This window comes from Lampetra fluviatilis, chromosome 67, assembly GCF_964198595.1.
Source record: "Lampetra fluviatilis chromosome 67, kcLamFluv1.1, whole genome shotgun sequence".
NCBI lineage: Eukaryota > Metazoa > Chordata > Hyperoartia > Petromyzontiformes > Petromyzontidae > Lampetra > Lampetra fluviatilis.
This window is the reverse complement of record NC_136341.1, coordinates 6,349,006-6,371,824: the sequence shown is the minus strand read 5'-3', so window position 1 is coordinate 6,371,824 and position 22,819 is coordinate 6,349,006. Positions and strand designations below refer to the sequence as shown.

Here is a 22,819-nt window from a genome sequence, read left to right as displayed (position 1 = left end):
CACTATACACTACTATACACTACTATACACTACACTATACACTACTATACACTACACTATACACTACTATACACTATACTATACGATACACTACTATACACTACTATACACTACACTATACACTATACTATACACTATACACTACTATACACTACACTATACACTACTATACACTACACTATACACTACTATACACTACACTATACACTATACTATACACTATACACTACTATACACTACTATACACTACACTATACACTATACTATACACTATACTATACACTATACACTACTATACACTACTATACACTACTATACACTACTATACACTACTATACACTACTATACACTACACTATACACTATACTATACACTATACTATACACTATACACTACTATACACTACTATACACTATACGGCACCCTCGTGTTCACCGTCTGAAGCGCTCGCTCGTCACCGTGGCGTGCGCGATGACACCACCACCACGTGACTTTTATTTCGTGTTCTGCGCGGTGCTTTAAGCGACACAGCGCGTCGATTTGTAGCGTTAATTTTCATTTGTTTGCTGGTGACTTTGTGTATTTCATATTGAAATCTCCTCCAGTGCATTTGCTGCTGGCGGCAATAAAACGTTGTTTAAAAGTCTCTAAGAAGGCAGATTACTCTGAACAGCTCTTTGCTGCATAAGCACAGACAACAGTCGGAGTTTTTCTTCCTGCGACCCGAAGTCTCATTGAGGCGATCCTCTCATCCGCTGGGACAAACTGGGATGTTTGCACACATCGTTGGTGTACGGTGTTTTTTCTGCAATATATTGCTGTCTTTTCTTGGATTTTCTGTTTGCACTTAGTCACATATTCACTTTAAGAAGTTTTTTGTTCATGTTTTAGTTTTTTGTTCGTTGCGGTTGCACCCGATTCAAGAGCCGAATGGCTCACAGGGCTATACCTAATGAATGAACTTGAACTACTGAACAGCACTCAGCCGGGGGCTTGGGAATATCCCCTAACCCGCTCGGGGCATCTCACCAGGGGTTACTCCGGAATAGGAGAGAGACCACCTCCCCTAATCGAGAAGTTTGATTCCAGTGCAAATGCTGTGCGTGGAGCTGAGGCCGGCTATGTTGAGTCTCTACGTTTCCACCTCCTCCAAAAACTTTCCACCTCCTCCTTCTCTACTGACGTGACATTCCACGTCCTGCATAATGCACGGGCCATAATAAGACTTTGAAACCCCCCGCCCACCTCCTACGCATTTGCCATAAATATGCTAAATCCCTCTTGATATGCAAATTATTTTGTCAAGGCGCTCTTCTTCCACCCCTCCAACCCAGCAGCTTAAATATACGCTCCATGCTTGGTGGTGTTTCATTCTTCACCTGAGGACGGCTGCTTGCGTTGTGGCCGAAACGTCGTGAGAATTGTATTTTATTATGTTTTATTTTTAATATTTTATTATTTCCCTTCTACGTGATGACTTTACCGAAAGAACCAAGAAGATGAATCCCTGCAGTCACGAAAGCTTTAAATCGAAATTCCACGTCCCTGATAGCCGGTGTCCATCGCCAAAGTCCGTCCGAGACCGTCCTCACTCTTTGCCACGTTGGCATCGCACCAACCTCTCGCCCTTTGTCCTGCGGATCGCGAGTTCGTCTCATTACGTTCGGTATCGATTACCACGACGATTGCTACTCATGAGTCGGAGGTAAAGCCGCGTGGAAGTTTATCCCTAAAGTGTTGGCCAGTTAGCAGCCGACGGAAAACAGCGATCAGGCGAGAGGTCTAAACCACGCGCCCGCATCGTTCTTAAAGCGGCCTATTGCCCGAGATTAGATTGTTCAATTTCGTTGTTGTTGCTTCGAGAACTGCATAGAACTTTTTAAACGTCGATGTTGAGGTTTGCTGTTGTTTTCATAACGTGCGTTATTGATCTCGTCTACTCGCCTGCTTCCAAATTTGCAGCGTTGTTTTTTTTTCACGGACTTGGCGCTCAAAATAGCCACAACAATCTGATTCGGAATACACGTGAAGTCCCTCCTCCCTGTCTTTCTCTCTCTCTCTCCCCATTCCCCGCATTACCCCCACCGTCAATATGCGCGATTAAAACAAACAAAAAAACAAGTTCAGACGTAAAAATCAAAATGAAAAAAAAGGGTGGAGAAATGAAAAATGCGTGACATTCACGAACTGTGTCCGTCTTAGTGCCGTGTGTCCCCTACGCGGCTGCGATGTTGACTACCTCGCCTGGTCTACAAGAGTTCGCGGGTTCGATCCCGACCCTAATGTCCGCTGCTGTATATTTGGATTCTGCGTCTTTCTCATCATCATCATCATCACGGTGGCTAGCAGATGTTAACTACCTCACCTGGTGTACAGGAGGTCGCACGTTCAACCGCGACCCTGACGATGCCTGCTGCTGTATATTTGGAGTCTGCGTCTCTCTCTCTCATCATCATCACGTATAAATGTGTCGTTAAACCCGCCGCCACCCGACACAGCCAATTAGCAAGGTTTGACACCTGAACAGAACGTGGCCAATTCGTCACGAGTACAGCGCACCGGTGTGTTGGAGAGCCAAGCCACAAGATGTACAATCTGGATGATATTTGTCGCGAAAGCCTACGAGGTGTTCAACTAAACCTCATCAGTTGATGAGACCTTTGAAGTCATCTGGTTTGAAAATTCATCTCTTTAGGACCGCTTGTCGTTGTTACTGTTTTAATTCTAGATTTGAAGCTTTCGTGACTGCAAGGATTCATATTCTTAGGTTTTTTTCGGTAAAGTCACGTAGGTAAAAAATGTAAATTAATCAAAGTAAAATAAAAATAAAATAAAAATCACGACGTTTCGGAGGCAACACAAGCTTCCGTCTTCAGTTGGAACCGTCACAGCACGACAGCTGTATCAAGTGACGGTTCCACCTGAAGACGGAAGCTTGTGTTGCCTCCGAAACGTCGTGATTTTTATTTTATTTTTATTTTACTTTTATTAATTTTAATGTTTTACCTACATGACTTTACCGAAAAAAACCTAAGAATATGTTGCTGTTTTAGTTTCGTAGTCCTTCTCCCCGCACCTCCGATTGGCTACGTACGCTTGCGCGAAATAACTATAAGCTGTTCTGGGTGGTGCTAGTGGTCGAGTGGGCGTCGCTTATGTAAGAGTGGGTAGGGTTTAAGAAGGGGGAGGCTTCCCTGGATGGAGCTCACTGTGGTGGTGATGATGATGATGTCTCTACCATGTGTGTGTTCTCTAATCGGCGTGTCCCTCTCTGTCTGTCTCTCAGTGTCATCATCACCAAGGTCTATCCACTGCTAATTCCCAGCATGCACCATCCCCACACTCAACTGTGTACTATGAACAGTAGGATATCTATGAATGCTAAGATATCTATGAATGCTAAGATATCTATGAATGCTAAGATATGAATGCAATGATATGAATACCAGGATGTGAATGCCAGGATGTGAATGCTAGTATATGAATACTAGGATATTTATTCTAGGAAATGAATGCTAAGATATATTTTGCTAGGATATGAATACTAGGATATTAATTCAAGGATATGAATACTAGGATGTGAATGCCAGGATGTGAATGCTAGTATATGAATACTAGGATATTTATTCTAGGAAATGAATGCTAAGATATATTTTGTTAGGATATGAATACTAGGATATTAATTCAAGGATATGAATACTAGGATGTGAATGCCAGGATGTGAATGCTAGTATATGAATACTAGGATATTTATTCTAGGAAATGAATGCCAAGATATTAATGCAAAGATATGAATACTAGGATGTGAATGCCAGGATGTGAATGCTAGTATATGAATACTAGGATATTAATTGAAGGATATAAATACTCGAATATGAATACTCGGATATGAACGCCAAGATGTTAATGCTAGGATATGAATACGAGGATATGAATATTAGGATATGAATACCAGGATATGAATACTAGGGAATTAATGCTAATATATGAATGCGAGGTTATGAATACTAGCATATGAATAATGTAATATGAATGCTAAGATATGACCGCTAGGATATGAATACTGCGATATGAATGCTATGACATGATGCTAGGATATCAATGCCCCACCAAAGGATCATAACCTTTTCGTGGAGGTGGGTTGTGTTTGTTCCAATGACCCTATGTCGCCTGGAGTCTTGTACTCCTGGTAGGGTCTCCCTTAGCGAACAGGTCTGGGGGAGAGGTACCAGAAAAATAATGGTACGAACAAAAGCCCCTCAGGAATGGTTCTCAAATATAAAGATCAGAGAACCTAGCCCGGACAAGACATACTGGGCCACTGCCCTGGACCAGGCCTGGGTGATGGTGTTCGCAGGCAAGCGCCTTGTGGCCGGGTGATCCCACGTGACCCCGGTCAGGCCCGGCCCAAAATGGCTACGTGGCGCCGTCGTGTGAGCCCACCAGCCGCAGGACAAAGGGCGAGGGGTTGGTGCGATGCCAGCGTGCTAGGGAGAGGGGTGAGTATATTCTTAGGTTTTTTCTGTAAAGTCACGTAGGTAAAAAATTAATATTAATAAAAGTAAAATAAATAAAAAATAAATAATAATCACGACATTTCGGAGGCAACACAAGCCTCCGTCTTCAGGTGGAACCGTCACAGCACGATAGCTGTATCAATACTGTATCAATACAGCTATCGGAGGCTTGTGTTGCCTCCGAAACGTCGTGATTATTATTTATTTTTTATTTATTTTACTTTTATTAATATTAATTTTTTACCTACGTGACTTTACCTAAAAAAACCTAAGAATATGAACCCTTGCAGTCACGAAAGCTTCAAATCTAGAGGGGTGAGTCTCGGACGGACTGGGCCTTGGCGATGGACACCGGCTATCAGGGATGTGGAAAATCACGTCACTAGAGAAGGAGTCAGAGCTGGTGGAAGAGGTGGAACGTTACCGACTAGATAAAGTCGGCCTCAGCTCCACGCACAGCATTTGCACTGGAATCAAACTTTTCGATCGGGAGGTGGTCTCTCTCCTATTCCAGGAACAATGCGGATTCCTTTCTAGATTTGAAGCTTTCGTGACTGCAAGAATTCATATTCTTAGGGTTTTTCGGTAAAGTCACGTAGGTAAAAAAATTAAATTAATAAAAGTAAAATGAAAATAAAAATCACGACGTTTCGGAGGCAACACAAGCTTCCGTCTTTAGGTGGAACCGTCACAGCACGATAGCTGTATCACTTGATAGCTGTATCACTTGATACAGCTATCGTGCTGTGACGGTTCCACCTGAAGACGGAAGCTTGTGTTGCCTCCGAAACGTCGTGATTTTTATTTTATTTTACTTTATTAATTTAAATGTTTTACCTACGTGACTTTACCGAAAAAACCTAAGAATATAAATGCGGATTCAATCAGGATCATGGAACAATGGACCAGCTCTTTTCCCTCTCACAGATATTTGAGGGCTCATGAGTTATGCTTCTTCAGTCTGCTTCTGCTTTGTAGACTTGAAAAAGGCACGTGACCGTTTTCTGCCGTGTGGAGGTGCTGCGAGAGTTTGATGTACCGGTGACGCTTTTGTGCGCTCGCCAGCCCCTCTATTCCTGGACTGAGAGCTGTGTCCATATCCTCGGTGTGAAATCAAAATCGTTCACTGTGCGTGTTAGATTCCGCCGAGGGTGCATCTCGTCCCCACTCCTGCTCGTGATTTCCGTGGACAGGACATCAAGGCGCAGCCCCAGGTATGGAGAGTATCCGGTACCGGGGCGTGGAGGTGGCGTCGCTGCTTTTTGCGGACGACGCTGTCCTCTTTCATAATTGTGTTTTTACCCTTCTACCTGGCAACAAAACTGACACCTTTTTTTTACAAGGAGTCATGTTTGCATTGACCACAATACCTGCAGTCATAATGCAAACAAAAAACACAACTCTGATAATGTATGCACTGTCCTTGAAGTTGATTGGTCCACACCGAGACAGCTTTCCTTAGAGCCTAGTCTCACATGGGTTGGACCAGATGACGCCAAAAGGCGCACAACTCAAAGACAATGCACCATCAGAGTATGAGAACTCGGGGTTAAGCATTTACACCATTGGAACCTCATTTGCCAGTAAAAAATATGATAATAGTTTTTTTACCCTTCTATCTGGCAACAAAACTGACACCTTTTTTTACAAGGAGTCATATCAGAGTTGTGTTTTTTGTTTGCATTATGACTGCAGGTATTGTGGTCTATGCAAACATGACTCCTTGTAAAACATGAGGTTCCAATGGTGTTAATGCTGTCTTCTTTGCCTCGTCAGTCTGCGATCTCCAGCGGGCACTCGGACGGTTTGATGCCGAGCGCGAAGTGGCTGGGGATGAGCATCAGCACCACCAAATCTGAGGTCACAGTTCACTGCCGGGAGATGGTGGATTGCCCTCTCCAGGTCAGGGGGGAACAGTTGCCCTTAGTGGAGGAGTTAAAGTATCTCGTGGTTTCTTTCACAAGTGATGGTGAGTGGGAGCTAAAGATCAGCCGGCGGACTGGTGTGGCATTTGCAGTGTTGTGGGCGCCGCACAAACCCATGGTGGTGAAGTGGGAGCTGAGTTCTCGAACGAAGCTCTCGGTTTGCAGGTCGATCTATGTTCCCATACTCACCTATGATGGACACGAGCTGTGGGTAACGACCCAAAGGTTTAGATCCCGGGAACAGGGTGCCAAAATTAGGTTTCTTCGCAGGGTTGCCCGGCTCACTCTCCGTGATCAGGTGAGGAGCTCGGTTATCCGGTAAGTTCAGCCGCTGCTCCTCCAGATCAAGAGGAGCCAGTTGAGGTGGTTTGGGCATCTGCTAAGGATGCCCTCCGGTAGACTCCCCCTGGAATTATATTGTTCAGCAACGTCCCACTGGGCGAAGACCCCGGGGCCGACAAAAAGGACACGCCGGTGGGACTAAGTCGCTCGGCTGGCCTGGAAACGCCTGGGAATTCCCCAGGTAGAGCTCGATTCCATTGCCAGGAAAAGGAGGTCTGGACCACCCTACTCAACATGCTGCCGCCACGACCCTCACCAGGACAAGCGGATTGAGAAACGAATGAACGGATATGAATGCCTGGATATGAATGCTAGGATATCTATGAATACTGGGATATGAATACTAGGATATCTATGAATGCTACGATATATATGTGATATGAATGCTAGGATACCTATGAATTGCTTGGATATCTATGAAAGCTAGGACATGAATGCTAAAAGGTGGGGAACTTCAAAATAATGTTGGTCAGCAATCGATGAAAACGAATAAAAAACAATGCGCACTAGAAGGAGGATGCAAAACAAATGCGAGAAATAAAATTTTTCGTTTAAAAAAAAATGAATTCGCACCAAAAGCAATTTGAACACAACAGGCCTAAACAAATAGAAAACTATCAACAACAGCAAACCCGGATTAACTAAATCGCCAATTAGTGTTTTTTCCTTCCCGTAACAATGAAGAGAATGAGACAAGTCGACACCTCGAATCGAGCCGACCGTTAGCCACGGAGGCGACAGAGGAGGCTCAAACCACAGGTCGCAATCGGGTACCCGATACCTGTACCCTACCCGATACCCGGCTACCCGTACCCGGCCGGGTATCGGGTAGGGTACGGGTATCGGGTACCCGATTGCGACCTCTGGGATGAAGCCATGTTGCAGGCGCGGGTGGGTTTATTCTAGGAACTTGAATTGTGAGAAGAGACAAGACGTTGGGAAATGAGTGACAAACGGTGACTCACCAGCGGCTCACGGTCTACCCGTACCCGGCCGCACCAGAGTCGCAAACAGGTACCCGGTACGGATACGGGTAGACCATGAGTCACTGGTGAGTCACCGTTTGTCACTCATTTCCCAACGTCTTGTCTCTTCTCACAATTCAAGTTCCTAGAATCAACCCACCCGCGCCTGCAACATGTCTTCATCCCAGAGGTCGCAATCGGGTACCCGTACCCTACACGATACCCAGCCGGGTACGGGTAGCCGGGTATCGGGTAGGGTACGGGTACGGGTACCCGTTTGCGACCCTGGTGCGGCCGGGTACGGGTACGGGTAAGGAATCAAAACCCGTTGTGCGGCCGGGTACGGATAAGGAATCAAAACCCGTTGTGCGGCCGGGTACGGGTACGGGTAAGGAATCAAAACCCGTTTGTGACCTCTGGCTCAAACCTCCGATACAATACGCCGCTTTGGCGGCTCATTGAGGGACCGCTCCATCAACGTTCTCGTCTTTGTCGTCGTTGTTGATATCTTTCGTGGGAGCCACAGTCTCTCATCGAGGCATTTGCGAAACTAAAATGAACAAAAAATTTCGACTGCGGTTCTGGCGACGCCGCCCACTGCACTGAGCGCGCTTAACTGGGGCGGCCGGGTCGGGCCGAGCAGGGACAGGGCGGGCGACCGTGACGCCTGCGGGCAAAGAGCTTTGCAGCTCGTCGGATTTCTAACCTGCGGCGCAAATCTGAACGTTTTACGATTCTGAAGCGGCTGGCAGCGGTCTACGCGGGAAAGCGGAGGGGGGGGGGGCTGGTGGTGGGGGGGTGGGGGGGTGGGGGGGGTGGGGGAGGTGGGGGGGTGGGGGGGTGGGAGGGGTACGGGGGGGGGCGTGCAAGGGTTGGGGGGGTGGGGGGGGGGGTGGGGGGGGGGGTGGGGGGGGGGTCGCCCGTTAATATTAACGGGGGGGGATGGTGGTTGGCTCGGATTGGGCGGTTAAAATAAAATTAAATAATTAACCGATGACCCCCGTCTCCCCCCCCCCTCGCTGCTATCCCCTCCCCTTATCCCCCCTACCCCCTTCTCCCCCCCCCCCACTATAAGATTCAGAGGGGGTGGGGGGGGGATGGGGAAAAACTTCCGATTCAAGAATAATTGTGGGGAGCTCTCAGTCCATCCATAACTGGGTTGTGAATGGTGGAAGGGGGGGGGGGGGTGTGGAGGGGTGGGGTGGGAGGTGAGGAGTGGGGGTAGGGGGGTTGCTGGCTAATAGGGGGGGGCAGGGCGGGTGGGGGGCATTGCATGTCGTCATTAAAATTAGAAAAGTTAAATTAAAAGAGGAGGGGGGGGGGTGGGGGAGGGAGGGAGGGGTTCTGTGATGGTTGTTGTTTGTTTGTTTGTAGCATGCAGACACCAAAATTGTCAAAAATATTGTGGTCTCATCGATCAGGTGAACGGGGGTTACGTGGGCGTACGGAGTTCAGAGGTCACTGTCAGGTGAACGGGGGTCACGTGGACGTATGGAGTTCAGAGGTCACTGTCAGGCGAACGGGGGTCACGTGGGCATGCGGAGTTCAGATGTCACTGTCAGGTGAATGGGGTCACGTGGACGTACGGAGTTCACATTTCACGGTCAGGTGAATGGGGTCACGTGAACATACGGAGTTCAGAGGTCACTGTCAGGTGAAAGGGGGTCACGTGGGTGTACGGAGTTCAGAGGTCACTGTCAGGTGAACGGGGGTCACATGGGCGTACGGAGTTCAGATTTCACGGTCAGGTGAATGGGGTCACGTGGGCCTACGGAGTTCAGAGGTCACTGTCAGGTGAAAGGGGGTCACGTGGGTGTACGGAGTTCAGAGGTCACTATCAGGTGAACGGGGGGTCACATGGGCGTACGGAGTTCAGATTTCACGGTCAGGTGAATGGGGTCACGTGGAATTTTCGGTGGTCAAATTTTTTCCAGGGGGGTAGGGATGGGGGCGGCATCTGGTCCGGTAAATCGACGGGGTGGGGGCGGGGGGGGGGTGATCTGCCTCGGTTTGTTTAGCGTTTGTTCGTTTCATGTCAAATTTACGGCTTCAAATGTGTTGTAGTTGTCGTTTATTTCGTTTTAATTTAGTTCGCTCTCTGGTTCGTGATGACCTGGGCAATGGGCAGGGGGGTGGGTGGTTGGGTGGGGGGGGGGGTTTCTCTTTAATTTTGTTTTGGCGCGACGGAAAATTCCCGCGAGTATAAATCGACGTCGTCATTAACGGATCGCGTGATTTTTATTTTTTTTACAATTTTTGTTTGTTGGGCGATTGCAAATTTGGCCGATTTGGGATTTATTTTTGTTCGCGTACTTTAAAGTACATTTTCGCATTTTTATTGAACAAATTTTTTTTCCCTCCGAAATTTTGCCATCAAATCGTTTGTTTTATTTACTTGAATTTGTTCGCACAATTTATTTATTCACGTAATTTATTTTCGTCCGTTTTTTTTTTTGAGTTAATGAACATGGGGTGGGTGAGCTCTTTGTACCTTTTGAAGAATTGCTCCACCTGTTACCTTCAGAATGGTGCGATAGCGTCAACAGGTTGACGCAAGACGCGCCCGCTCCTGAGCCGAACACCGTCACCCGCAGAGGGTCTCCCCCAAAGTGGACGATGTTCTCGCTGATCCAGCGCAACGCTTGGATCTGATCGAGGAGGCCGTAGTTGCCTTTCGCCGCCGGATCGTTCATGCTCAGGAAGCCTTTGGGGATGGCGCGGTAAGGAGGGAGGAGGAGGAATGGGAGCGGTGGGGATGGGGGGGGAGGTAAGGAGGTGGTGGTGGAATCAGTGGAGGTGGTGGTGGTAACAGAGGGAGGTGGTGGTGGTGGTGGACTCAGAGGAGGTGGTGGGAACGGAGGAGGTGGTGGTGGAGGTGGTAGTGGGATAAGCGGAGGTGGTGGTGGTAATGGGATCAGATGAGGTGGTGGTGGTAATGGGATCAGAGGAGGTGGTGGTGGTGGTGGCGATTGGTAAAGGCGGTGGTGGTAGTGGGATAAGCGGAGGTGGTGGTGGGATCAGAAGAGATGGAAGTGGTGGTGGTAACAGAGGAAGGAGGAGGAGGTGGTGGTGATGGTGGTGGTGGTGGTGGTAGTGGTGGAATCAGAGGAGGTGGTGGACTCAAAGCAGATGGTGGTGGTGGAGGTGGTAATGGGATAAGCGGAGGTGGTGGGAACAGATGAGGTGGTGGTGGTAATGGGATCAGAGGAGGTGGTGATGTTGGTGGTAACAGAGGAAGGAGGTGGTGATGTTGGTGGTAACAGAGGAAGGAGGTGGTGATGTTGGTGGTAATGGGATCAGAGGAGGTGGTGGTGGTGGTGGTTGGTAAGGCGGTGGTGGTAGTGGAATCAGTGGAGGTGGTGGTGGGAACAGAGGAAGGAGGTGGTGATGTTGGTGGTGGTGGAATCAGAGGAGGTGGTGGACTGAGATCAGGTGGTGGTGGTGGTGGTAGTGGGATAAGCGGAGGTGGTGGAATCAGATGAGGTGGTGGGAACAGATGAGGTGGTGGTGGTGGAATCAGATGAGGTGGTGGTGGAATCAGAGGAGGTGGTGGTGGTGGGATTAGAAGATGTGGTGGTGGTTGGTAAGGCGGTGGTGGTAGTGGAATTAGAGGAGGTGGTGGTGGTGATGTCGGGGGTGGGGGGGGGGGGCAGAGCGTCACGCCGAGGCCAATGTGCCCCCCCTCATCCCCCAGCCCCCCACAAACGCTGACACGGTCACTCACGTCCCGGTCAAGGGAGCCGGACAGACGCTTCACTGCCAAAACTCCACGATGGAGAGAGTAGAGAGAAGGGGGGTGGGGGCTGTACGGGGGGGGGGGGGGGCCGGTACGGCCACTCCACGTTCACTGACCGAGCACTCCGAGGCGGTAGTTGAGGGTGACGACGATGACGTTGCCGTAGCTGGCGAGGACGCTGCCGTCGAACAAGTTGCCGGTGCCCTCCATGTAGGAGCCCCCGTGGATGTACATCATCACGGGGCGCGGGCCCTCGTCACGGATGTCTGCGGGGGGGGGGGGGGGTGTCACGTGGTTGCGGGGAGTGGAGGTGGGGGGGGTAGAGGAGGTGGGGGGGTGGAGATGGGGGGGTGGAGGAGGTGGGGGGGGAGGTGGGGGTGCCACGTGGTGCGGGGAGTGGATGAGGTGGGGGTGGTGGAGGAGGTGGGGGGTGTGAGGAAGAGGTGGCCATGGGGAGGGGCAAGGTGGGGTGGGAAGAGGAGGGGGGGGGGGGAGGAGAGGGAGGAGGAAGAGGAGGAATGGGGGGGGGGAGAGGCAGAGAGAGAGACACGCACAGACACACGCACAGACACACGCACAGAGACACACACACAGAGAGAGACAGACACAGAGGCAGAGATACATTGCATACACAGACACGTGGAGATACAGACGCGGAGATACACAGACAAACATCATCTACAAGGGCTGAGACACACACAGACACATAAAGACAAAGGCCCCCCCTTCCGTGTAGCCTCAACAGACTGTCGGGGCAAGTGCTGTTAGTAGCGAGCAGCAGCAGCTAAGGAAGGCTACCTGCACTGTTGGGGTGGACGGCACCACCCGCGCCCAGCCGCCTTTGTCTCCCCAGTGGCGACGTTTACGACACACCGCTACTGTAGGTGCTCTATTGAGGCCGAGCCGACCTAGGGGAGGTCCCGGGTCCGGTGGCCATGAGCGGGAGTCGAACCCGGCTTGTGGGTGGGGTCGTAAGACTCACACAGAGACTTATAGACTCATAGAGAACCCCATAGATTCACACAGAGACCCGTAGACTCACACAGAGACCCACAGACTCACACAGAGACCCATAGACTCACACAGAGACCCATAGACTCATGCAGAGACCCAAAGACTCACACAGAGACCCGTAGACTCACACAGAGACCCACAGACTCACACAGAGACCCATAGACTCACACAGAGACCCATAGACTCACACAGAGACCCATAGACGCACACAGAGATCCATAGACTCACACAGAGACCCATAGACCCACGCAGAGACCCATAGACTCACCCAGCAACCCATAAACTCACGCAGAGACCCACAGACTCACACAGAGACCCACAGACTCACACAGAGACTCACAGACTTACACAGATACCCTTAGACTCACACAGAAATCCATAGACTCACACAGTGACTCATAGACTCACACAGAGACCCACAAACTCACACAAAGACACACAGACTCACACAGAGACCCTTAGACTCACATGGAGACCCATAGACTCACACAGAGACCCATAGACTCATGCAGAGCCCCATAGACTCACACAGCAACCCGTAGACTCACACAGAGACCCACAGACTCACACAGAGACCCATAGACTCACACAGAGACCCATAGACGCACACAGAGATCCATAGACTCATGCAGAGACCCAAAGACTCACACAGAGACCCGTAGACTCACACAGAGACCCACAGACTCACACAGAGACCCATAGACTCACACAGAGACCCATAGACGCACACAGAGATCCATAGACTCACACAGAGACCCATAGACCCACGCAGAGACCCATAGACTCACCCAGCAACCCATAAACTCACGCAGAGACCCACAGACTCACACAGAGACCCACAGACTCACACAGAGACTCACAGACTTACACAGATACCCTTAGACTCACACAGAAATCCATAGACTCACACAGTGACTCATAGACTCACACAGAGACCCACAAACTCACACAAAGACACACAGACTCACACAGAGACCCTTAGACTCACATGGAGACCCATAGACTCACACAGAGACCCATAGACTCATGCAGAGCCCCATAGACTCACACAGCAACCCGTAGACTCACACAGAGACCCATAGACTCACACAGAGACCCATCAACTCACACAGAGACCCATAAACTCACACAGAGACCCATAGACTCACACAGAAACCCATAGACTCACCCAATGAGACATGGACTCACACAGAGACCCGTAGACTCACACAGAGACCCACAGAGTCATAACGAGACCCGTAGACTCACACAGATACCCATAGACGCACACAGAGACCCTTAGACTCACACAGAAATCCATAGACTCACACAGTGACTCATAGACTCACACAGAGACCCACAAACTCACACAAAGACACACAGACTCACACAGAGACCCTTAGACTCACATGGAGACCCATAGACTCACACAGAGACCCATAGACTCATGCAGAGCCCCATAGACTCACACAGCAACCCGTAGACTCACACAGAGACCCACAGACTCACACAGAGACCCATAGACTCACACAGAGACCCATAGACGCACACAGAGATCCATAGACTTATGCAGAGACCCAAAGACTCACACAGAGACCCGTAGACTCACACAGAGACCCACAGACTCACACAGAGACCCATAGACTCACACAGAGACCCACAAACTCACACAAAGACACACAGACTCACACAGAGACCCTTAGACTCACATGGAGACCCATAGACTCACACAGAGACCCATAGACTCATGCAGAGCCCCATAGACTCACACAGCAACCCGTAGACTCACACAGAGACCCATAGACTCACACAGAGACCCATCAACTCACACAGAGACCCATAAACTCACACAGAGACCCATAGACTCACACAGAAACCCATAGACTCACCCAATGAGACATGGACTCACACAGAGACCCGTAGACTCACACAGAGACCCACAGAGTCATAACGAGACCCGTAGACTCACACAGATACCCATAGACGCACACAGAGACCCTTAGACTCACACAGAAATCCATAGACTCACACAGTGACTCATAGACTCACACAGAGACCCACAAACTCACACAAAGACACACAGACTCACACAGAGACCCTTAGACTCACATGGAGACCCATAGACTCACACAGAGACCCATAGACTCATGCAGAGCCCCATAGACTCACATAGCAACCCGTAGACTCACACAGAGACCCATAGACTCACACAGAGACCCATCAACTCACACAGAGACCCATAAACTCACACAGAGACCCATAGACTCACACAGAAACCCATAGACTCACCCAATGAGACATGGACTCACACAGAGACCCGTAGACTCACACAGAGACCCACAGAGTTATAACGAGACCCATAGACTCACACATAAATCCATAGACTCACACAGTGACTCATAGACTCACACAGAGACCCACAAACTCACACAAAGACACACAGACTCACACAGAGACCCTTAGACTCACATGGAGACCCATAGACTCACACAGAGACCCATAGACTCATGCAGAGCCCCATAGACTCACACAGCAACCCGTAGACTCACACAGAGACCCATAGACTCACACAGAGACCCATCAACTCACACAGAGACCCATAAACTCACACAGAGACCCATAGACTCACACAGAAACCCATAGACTCACCCAATGAGACATGGACTCACACAGAGACCCGTAGACTCACACAGAGACCCACAGAGTCATAACGAGACCCATAGACTCACACAGAGACCCGTAGACTCACACAGAGACCCGTAGACTCACACAGAGACCCATAGACTCACACAGAGACCCGTAGACTCACACAGAGACCCGTAGACTCACACAGAGACCCATATACTCACACAGAGACCCGTAGACTCACACAGAGATCCGTAGACTCACACAGAGACCCATAGACTCACACAGAGTCCCATAGACTCACACAGAGTCCCATAGACTCACACAGAGACCCGTAGACTCACACAGAGACCCATATACTCACACTGAGACCCGTAGACTCAAACAGAGACCCGTAGACTCACACAGAGACCCGTAGACTCACACAGAGACTCATAGACTCGCACAGAGACCCATAGACTCATAACGAGACCCATTGACTCGCACAGAGTCCCATAGACTCACACAAAAACCCATGGACTCACACAGAAACCCATAGACTCACACAAAGACCCGTAAACTCACATAGAGACCCGTAGACTCACACAGAGAGCATTATACTCACACGGAGAGTGATAGACTCATAAAGAGACCCATAGACTGGATTCGATCTAACCCATAAGACCTCTATTATGGATGATATTTGTCATGGAAGTCTACTACTATCACACACCGATACACACAGAGACACACAAAAATACGTAGAAAGATACACACAGAGACACACATGGATACATCCAGGCCAGCTACAGAGAAAACACTGATACACAAAGACGAAGATCCCCCCTATAGCCTCAACAGACTGTTGGGGCAAGTGCTGGTAGCGAGCATATATGAAGGCCTGAAGGGCCAGAAGCACGCCCGACCGCCTTTGTCTCCCCAGTGACGATGTTTACTACACACCGCAACCAGGTACTCATTTGAGGCCGAGTAGACCTAGGCGAGGGCCCGGAACCGGTTCCGATAATCACCGTCACCAGTTTATTTGGCCCGTTAGCGGGAATCAAACTTGGGTTTCTGTCCGAATATTGCAGCGTGGTGCAGCTGCACCACCGCTCCCCCCACACACAGAAACACACAGACAAAGCTCCCCTGTGTAGCCTTTAGCAGACTCTTGGGGCAAGTGCTGTTCGCAGGTAGCACCTATGAAGGCCGTCACGGTGGCACCAGCTACTCATCTTTGGGGCTGGGTCTACCTAGGGGCGGCCCAGGACGGGCTTGGAAACTCCTCACTGGAGGTTCTGGTCGTGGGAGGGAATCGAATTCGGGTCACTGGCGGGTTCGGAGTGGCAGCGCGCTCACCGCGGCGCCACCGCTCCCCATGCAGGCGCACAAACTGGACGCATCGCGACGTTGAACAGGAGTGGATTCTTGAATCCATCTGTGTAGAGCGTCGAATGTCAATCGCTGGGTGATCGGAGCCAAAGTCTCGCGACGCATGAGACTCGGCGACTCACACAGAGACCATTAGGCTCACAAAGAGAGTCGTAGATTCACACGGAGACCTATAGACTCACACAGAGACCCACAGAAATCCACAGAGACACATAGGGTTACATAGAGCAACAGAGACCCATAGGGTTACATAGAGCCACAGAGACCCACAGAGACCGATCAGGAAACACAGATACACAAAAAACCCACAGAGACACATATGGTTACATCGAGACATTCGAACCAAGAGAGACCCAAAGAGACCCATATGGATACACAGAGACATGGAAACCCACAGAGGCCCAAAGAGACCCATAGGGATACATACAGATGCACAGATACCCACAGAGACCCAAAGAGACCCATAGGGATACATACAGATGCACAGATACCCACAGAGACCCAAAGAGACCCATAGGGATACATACAGATGCACAGATACCCAGAGAGACCCATAGGGATACATAGAAACACAGAGACCCACAGAGACCCAAAGAGGTATACAGAGACACAGAGACCCACAGAGACCCATAGATACCCATATGGATACATTGAGACACAAATACCCATAGAGACCCACAGAGAACCACATAGATAAATAGAGACACACATACCCAAAGAGACCCAATGGGATACATACAGACAAAGCGGCCCACATAGACCCATTTGGATACACAAAGACACACAGAAACCCACAGAGACCCACAGAGACCCATATGGATACATAAAGACACAAATACCTAAATAGAGGCACAGAGAACCACAGCGAACCATAGATACCCTTATAGATACACAGAGACACAGAAATCCATCGGGTTGCACAGAGACACAAATACCTACAGAGACCCATAGAAAACCACAAGGATACACAGAGACACACAGAGACCGACAGAGACCCATAGGGGTAGAAAGAGACACAGAGACCCACAGAAACCCACAGAGACCCATAGGGTTACATAGAGACACAGAGACATACAGAAACCCATAGGGTTACATAGAAACACAGATACACTCAGAACCCATAGAGACCCATAGGGATACATAGAGACACAGAGACCCAGAGAGATACATAGAGGCACAGAGACCCAAAGAGACCCAATGGAATACATACAGACACAGAGACCCACAGAGACCCATATGGATACATAAAGATACAAAGACCTACATAGAGGCACAGAGAACCACAGCGAACCATAGGTTTACACGTAGACCCACAGGTTTACACAGTGATACAGAGATCCACAGAAACCCATAGGGTGAGAGACACAGAAACCCACATAAACCCACAGAGACCCATAGTGGTAGATAGAGACACAGAGACCCACAGAAAACTACAGAGAACCATAGGGGTACATAGAAACATAGAGACACACAGAACCCATAGAGACCCATAGGATTACATAGAGACACAGAGACCCAGAGAGACCCAATGGGATACATACAGACACAGAGACACACAGACACCCATGGAGACCCAAAATAATACACAGAGACACACAGAGACAAACAGAGACCCATAGGGTTATATAGAAGCACAGAGAACCACAGCGAACCATAGAGACCCTTGTAGATACACAGAAACACAGAAGTCCATCAGGTTACACAGAAACACAGAAACACAGAGACCCATAGAAAACCATTAGGATACACAGAGTCACACAGAGACCCACAGAGACTCGTAGGCTTACACAGAGACCCATAGGTTAACACAGAGATACAGAGATCCACAGAAACTCATAGGGTGAGAGACACAGAAACCCGCATAAACCCACAGAAACCCATAGGGGTAGATAGAGCCACGGAGACCCACAGAAACCCACAGAGATCCATAGCGGTACATAGAAACACAGAGACCCACAGAAACCCATAGAGACCCATAGGGATAGATAGAGACACAGATACCCAAAGAGACCCATTTGGATACATACAGACACAGAGACCCAGAGAGACCCATTTGGATACATACAGACACAGAGACCCAGAGAGACCCATTTGGATACACAGAGACACACAGAGACCCACATAGACCCATAGGGATACACAGAGACACAGAGACACACAGACACCCATGGAGACCCAGAAAGATGAACAGACACACACAGAGACCCACAGAGACCCATAGGGTTACATAGAGGCACAGAGAAACACAGACACCCATGGATACCCAAAAGGATACACAGAGACATACAGAGACCCACAGAGACCCATAGGGCTACATAGAGGCACAGAGAACCACAGCGAACCATAGAGACCCTTGTAGAAACACAGAAACACAGAAATCCATCAGGTTACACAGAGACACAGAGACCTACAAGAGACCCATAGAAAACCATTAGGATACACGGAGACACACAGAGACCCACAGAGACCCATAGGCTTACACAGAGACCCATAGGTTTACACAGAGATACAGAGATCCACAGAAACCCATAGGGTGAGAGACACAGAAACCCACATAAACCCACAGATACCCATAGGGGCACATAGAAACACAGAGACCCACAGAAACCCAAAGAGACCCATAGGGGAACATAGAAACACAGAGACCCACAGAAACCCACAGAGACCCATAGGGTTACATAGAGACACAGAGACACACAGAAACCCACAGAAACCCATAGGGTTACATAGACACACAGAGACCCACAGAGATCCACAGAGACGCAGGGAGGCCCATAGGGGTACATAAAGACACAGAGAACCACATAGATACATAGAGACACAGAGTCCCAAAGAGACCCATTGGGATACATACAGACACAGAGACCCACAGAGACCCATTTAGATACACAGAGATACACAGAGACCCACAAAGACCCATATGGATACATACAGACACAGAGACCTACAGAAACCAATGAAAACCCAAAACGATACATAGAGAGACAGAGATCCAGAGAGGCCCATAGGGTTACAAAGCAACACAGAGACACACAGACACCCATGGAGACCCAAAAGGATAAACAGAGACACACATAGACCCACAGAGACCCATAGGTTTACACAGAGATACAGAGATCCACAGAAACACATAGAGTGAGAGACACAGAAACCCACATAAACCCACAGCGACCCAAAGGGATAGATAGAGACACAGAGACCCAGAGAGACCCATTTGGATACACAGGGACACACAGAGACCCACAGAGACTCATAGGGATACAGAGACCCACAGAGACCCATATGGATACATAAAGACACAGAGACCTACAGAAACCAATAAAAACCCAAACTGATAAATAGAGAGACAGAGATCCATAGAGACCCATAGGGTTACAAAGCAACACAGAGACACACAGACACCCATGGAGGCCTACAATAATACACAGAGACACGCAGAGACCCACAGAGACCCATAGGGTTACAAAGCGACACAGAGACACACAGACACCTATGGATACCCAAAAGGATACACAGAGACTCACAGAGACGCACAGAGACCCATAGGGTTACAAAGCGACACAGACGCCCATGGAAACCCAAAATGATACACAGAAACACACAGAGACCCACAGAGACCCATAGGGTTACATAGAGTCACAGAAAAACACAGACACCCATGGATACCCAAAAGGATACACAGAAACACACAGAGACCCACAGAGACCCATAGGGCTACATAGAGGCACAGAGAACCACAGCGAACCATAGAGACCCTTGTAGATACACAGAAACACAGACGTCCATCGGGTTACACAGAGACCTACAGAGACCCATAGAAAACCATAAGGATACACAAAGACACACAGAGTCCCACAGAGACCCATAGGCTTACACAGAGACCCATAGGTTTACACAGAGATACAGAGATCCACAGAAACCCATAGGGTGAGAGACACAGAAACCCACAGAGACCCATAGGGGCACATAGAAAAACAGAGACCCACAGAAACCCAAAGAGACCCATAGGGGCACATAGAAACACAGAGACCCACAGAAACCCACAGAGACCCATAGGGTTACATAGACACACAGAGACCCACAGAGATCCACAGAGACCCAGAGAGACCCATACGGGTACATAGAGACACAGAGACCCACATAGATACATAGAGACACAGAGTCCCAAAGAGACCCAATGGGATACATACAGACACAGAGAGTCCCACAGAGACCCATATGGATACATAAAGACACAGAGACGTACAGAAACCAATGAAAACCCAAAACGATACATAGAGAGACAGAGATCCATAGAGGCCCATAGGGTTACAAAGCAACACAGAGACACACAGACACCCATTGGGTTACATAGAGGCACGGAGGACCACAGCAAACCATAGAGACCCTTATAGATACACAGAAACACATAAATCCATCGGGTTACACAGAGACACAGAGACCTACAGAGACCCATAAAAAACCATTAGGATACACAGAGACACACAGAGACCCACAGAGACCTATAGGTTTACACAGAGATACAGAGATCCACAGAAACCCATAGGGTGAGAAACACAGAAAGCCACATAATCCCACAAAGACCCAAAGGGTTACATTGAGACACATAGACACACAGAACCCAAAGAGACCCATAGGGTTACATAGAGACACAGAGACCCATAGAGACCCATAGGGATACATACAGACACAGAAACCAACAGAGACCCATTTGGATACATAAAAACACAGAGACCTACAGAAACCAATAGAGACCCAAAATTATACATCAAGAGACAGAGATCCATAGAGACCCATAGGGTTACAATGCAACCCAGACACACACAGACACCCATGGAGACCCAAAAGGATACACATAGACACACAGAGACCCACAGAGACCCATAGGGTTACAAAGCGACACAGAAACCCACAGATACCCATACGTTTACATAGAGGCACAGAGACACACAGACACCGATGGAGACCTAAAATGATACACAGAGACACACAGAGACCAACAGAGACCCATAGGGTTACAAAACGACACAGAGACACACAGACTCCCATGGAGACCCAAAAGGATAAACAGAGCCACACAGAGACCCATAGAGACCCAAAGGGTTATATAGAGACACAGAGACACATAGAAACCCATGGAGACCTGAAATGATACACAGTGACACACAGAGACCCACAGAGATCCATAGGCTTACAAAGCAACACAGAGACACACAGACACCCATGGAGACCCAAAACAATACACAGAGACACACAGAGACAAACAGAGACCCATAGGGTTATATAGAAGCACAGAAAACCACAGCGAACCATAGAGACCCTTGTAGATACACAGAAACACAGAAGTCCATCAGGTTACACAGAAACACAGAGACCCATAGAAAACCATTAGGATACACAGAGTCACACAGAGACCCACAGAGACTCGTAGGCTTACACAGAGACCCATAGGTTAACACAGAGATACAGAGATCCACAGAAACCCATAGGGTGAGAGACACAGAAACCCACATAAACCCACAGAAACCCATAGGGGTAGATAAAGCCACGGAGACCCACAGAAACCCACAGAGACCCATAGCGGTACATAGAAACACAGAGACCCACAGAAACCCACAGAGACCCATAGGGTAACATAGAAACACAGAGACACACAGAACCCATAGAGACCCATAGGGATAGATAGAGACACAGAGACCCACATAGATACATAGAGACACAGATACCCAAAGAGACCCATTTGGATACATACAGACACAGAGACCCAGAGAGAGCCATTTGGATACACAGAGACACACAGAGACCCACATAGACCCATAGGGATACACAGAGACACAGAGACACACAGACACCCATGGAGACCCAGAAAGATGAACAGACACACACAGAGACCCACAGATACCCATAGGGTTACATAGAGGCACAGAGAAACACAGACACCCATGGATACCCAAAAGGATACACAGAGACATACAGAGACCCACAGAAACCCATAGGACTACATAGAGGCACAGAGAACCACAGCGAACCATAGAGACCCTTGTAGAAACACAGAAACACAGAAATCCATCAGGTTACACAGAGACACAGAGACCTACAAGAGAACCATAGAAAACCATTAGGATACACGGAGACACACAGAGACCCACAGAGACCCATAGGCTTACACAGAGACCCATAGGTTTACACAGAGATACAGAGATCCACAGAAACCCATAGGGTGAGAGACACAGAAACCCACATAAACCCACAGAGACCCATAGGGGCACATAGAAACACAGAGACCCACAGAAACCCAAAGAGACACATAGGGGAACATAGAAACACAGAGACCCACAGAAA

General features: G+C 49.0%; 1 protein-coding gene across 8 annotated transcripts in view; it reads right to left on the bottom strand.

The window, feature by feature from the left end:
- The window catches only part of LOC144952336 (neuroligin-3-like), a 134,311-nt gene that overhangs the window by 35,560 nt on the left and 75,932 nt on the right, over nt 1-22,819 (bottom strand). For 5 of the 8 annotated variants that reach the window (XM_078882699.1, XM_078882704.1, XM_078882707.1 and 2 more), the window contains 2 exons: nt 11,602-11,751; nt 10,241-10,453 (listed from right to left, as the gene is read on the bottom strand). In XM_078882699.1, the coding sequence (XP_078738825.1) occupies nt 10,241-10,453; nt 11,602-11,751 (363 nt within the window). The remainder of the gene's footprint in view (nt 1-10,240; nt 10,454-11,601; nt 11,752-22,819) is intronic. The other 3 variants (XM_078882700.1, XM_078882705.1, XM_078882703.1) reach the window with 1 other exon arrangement.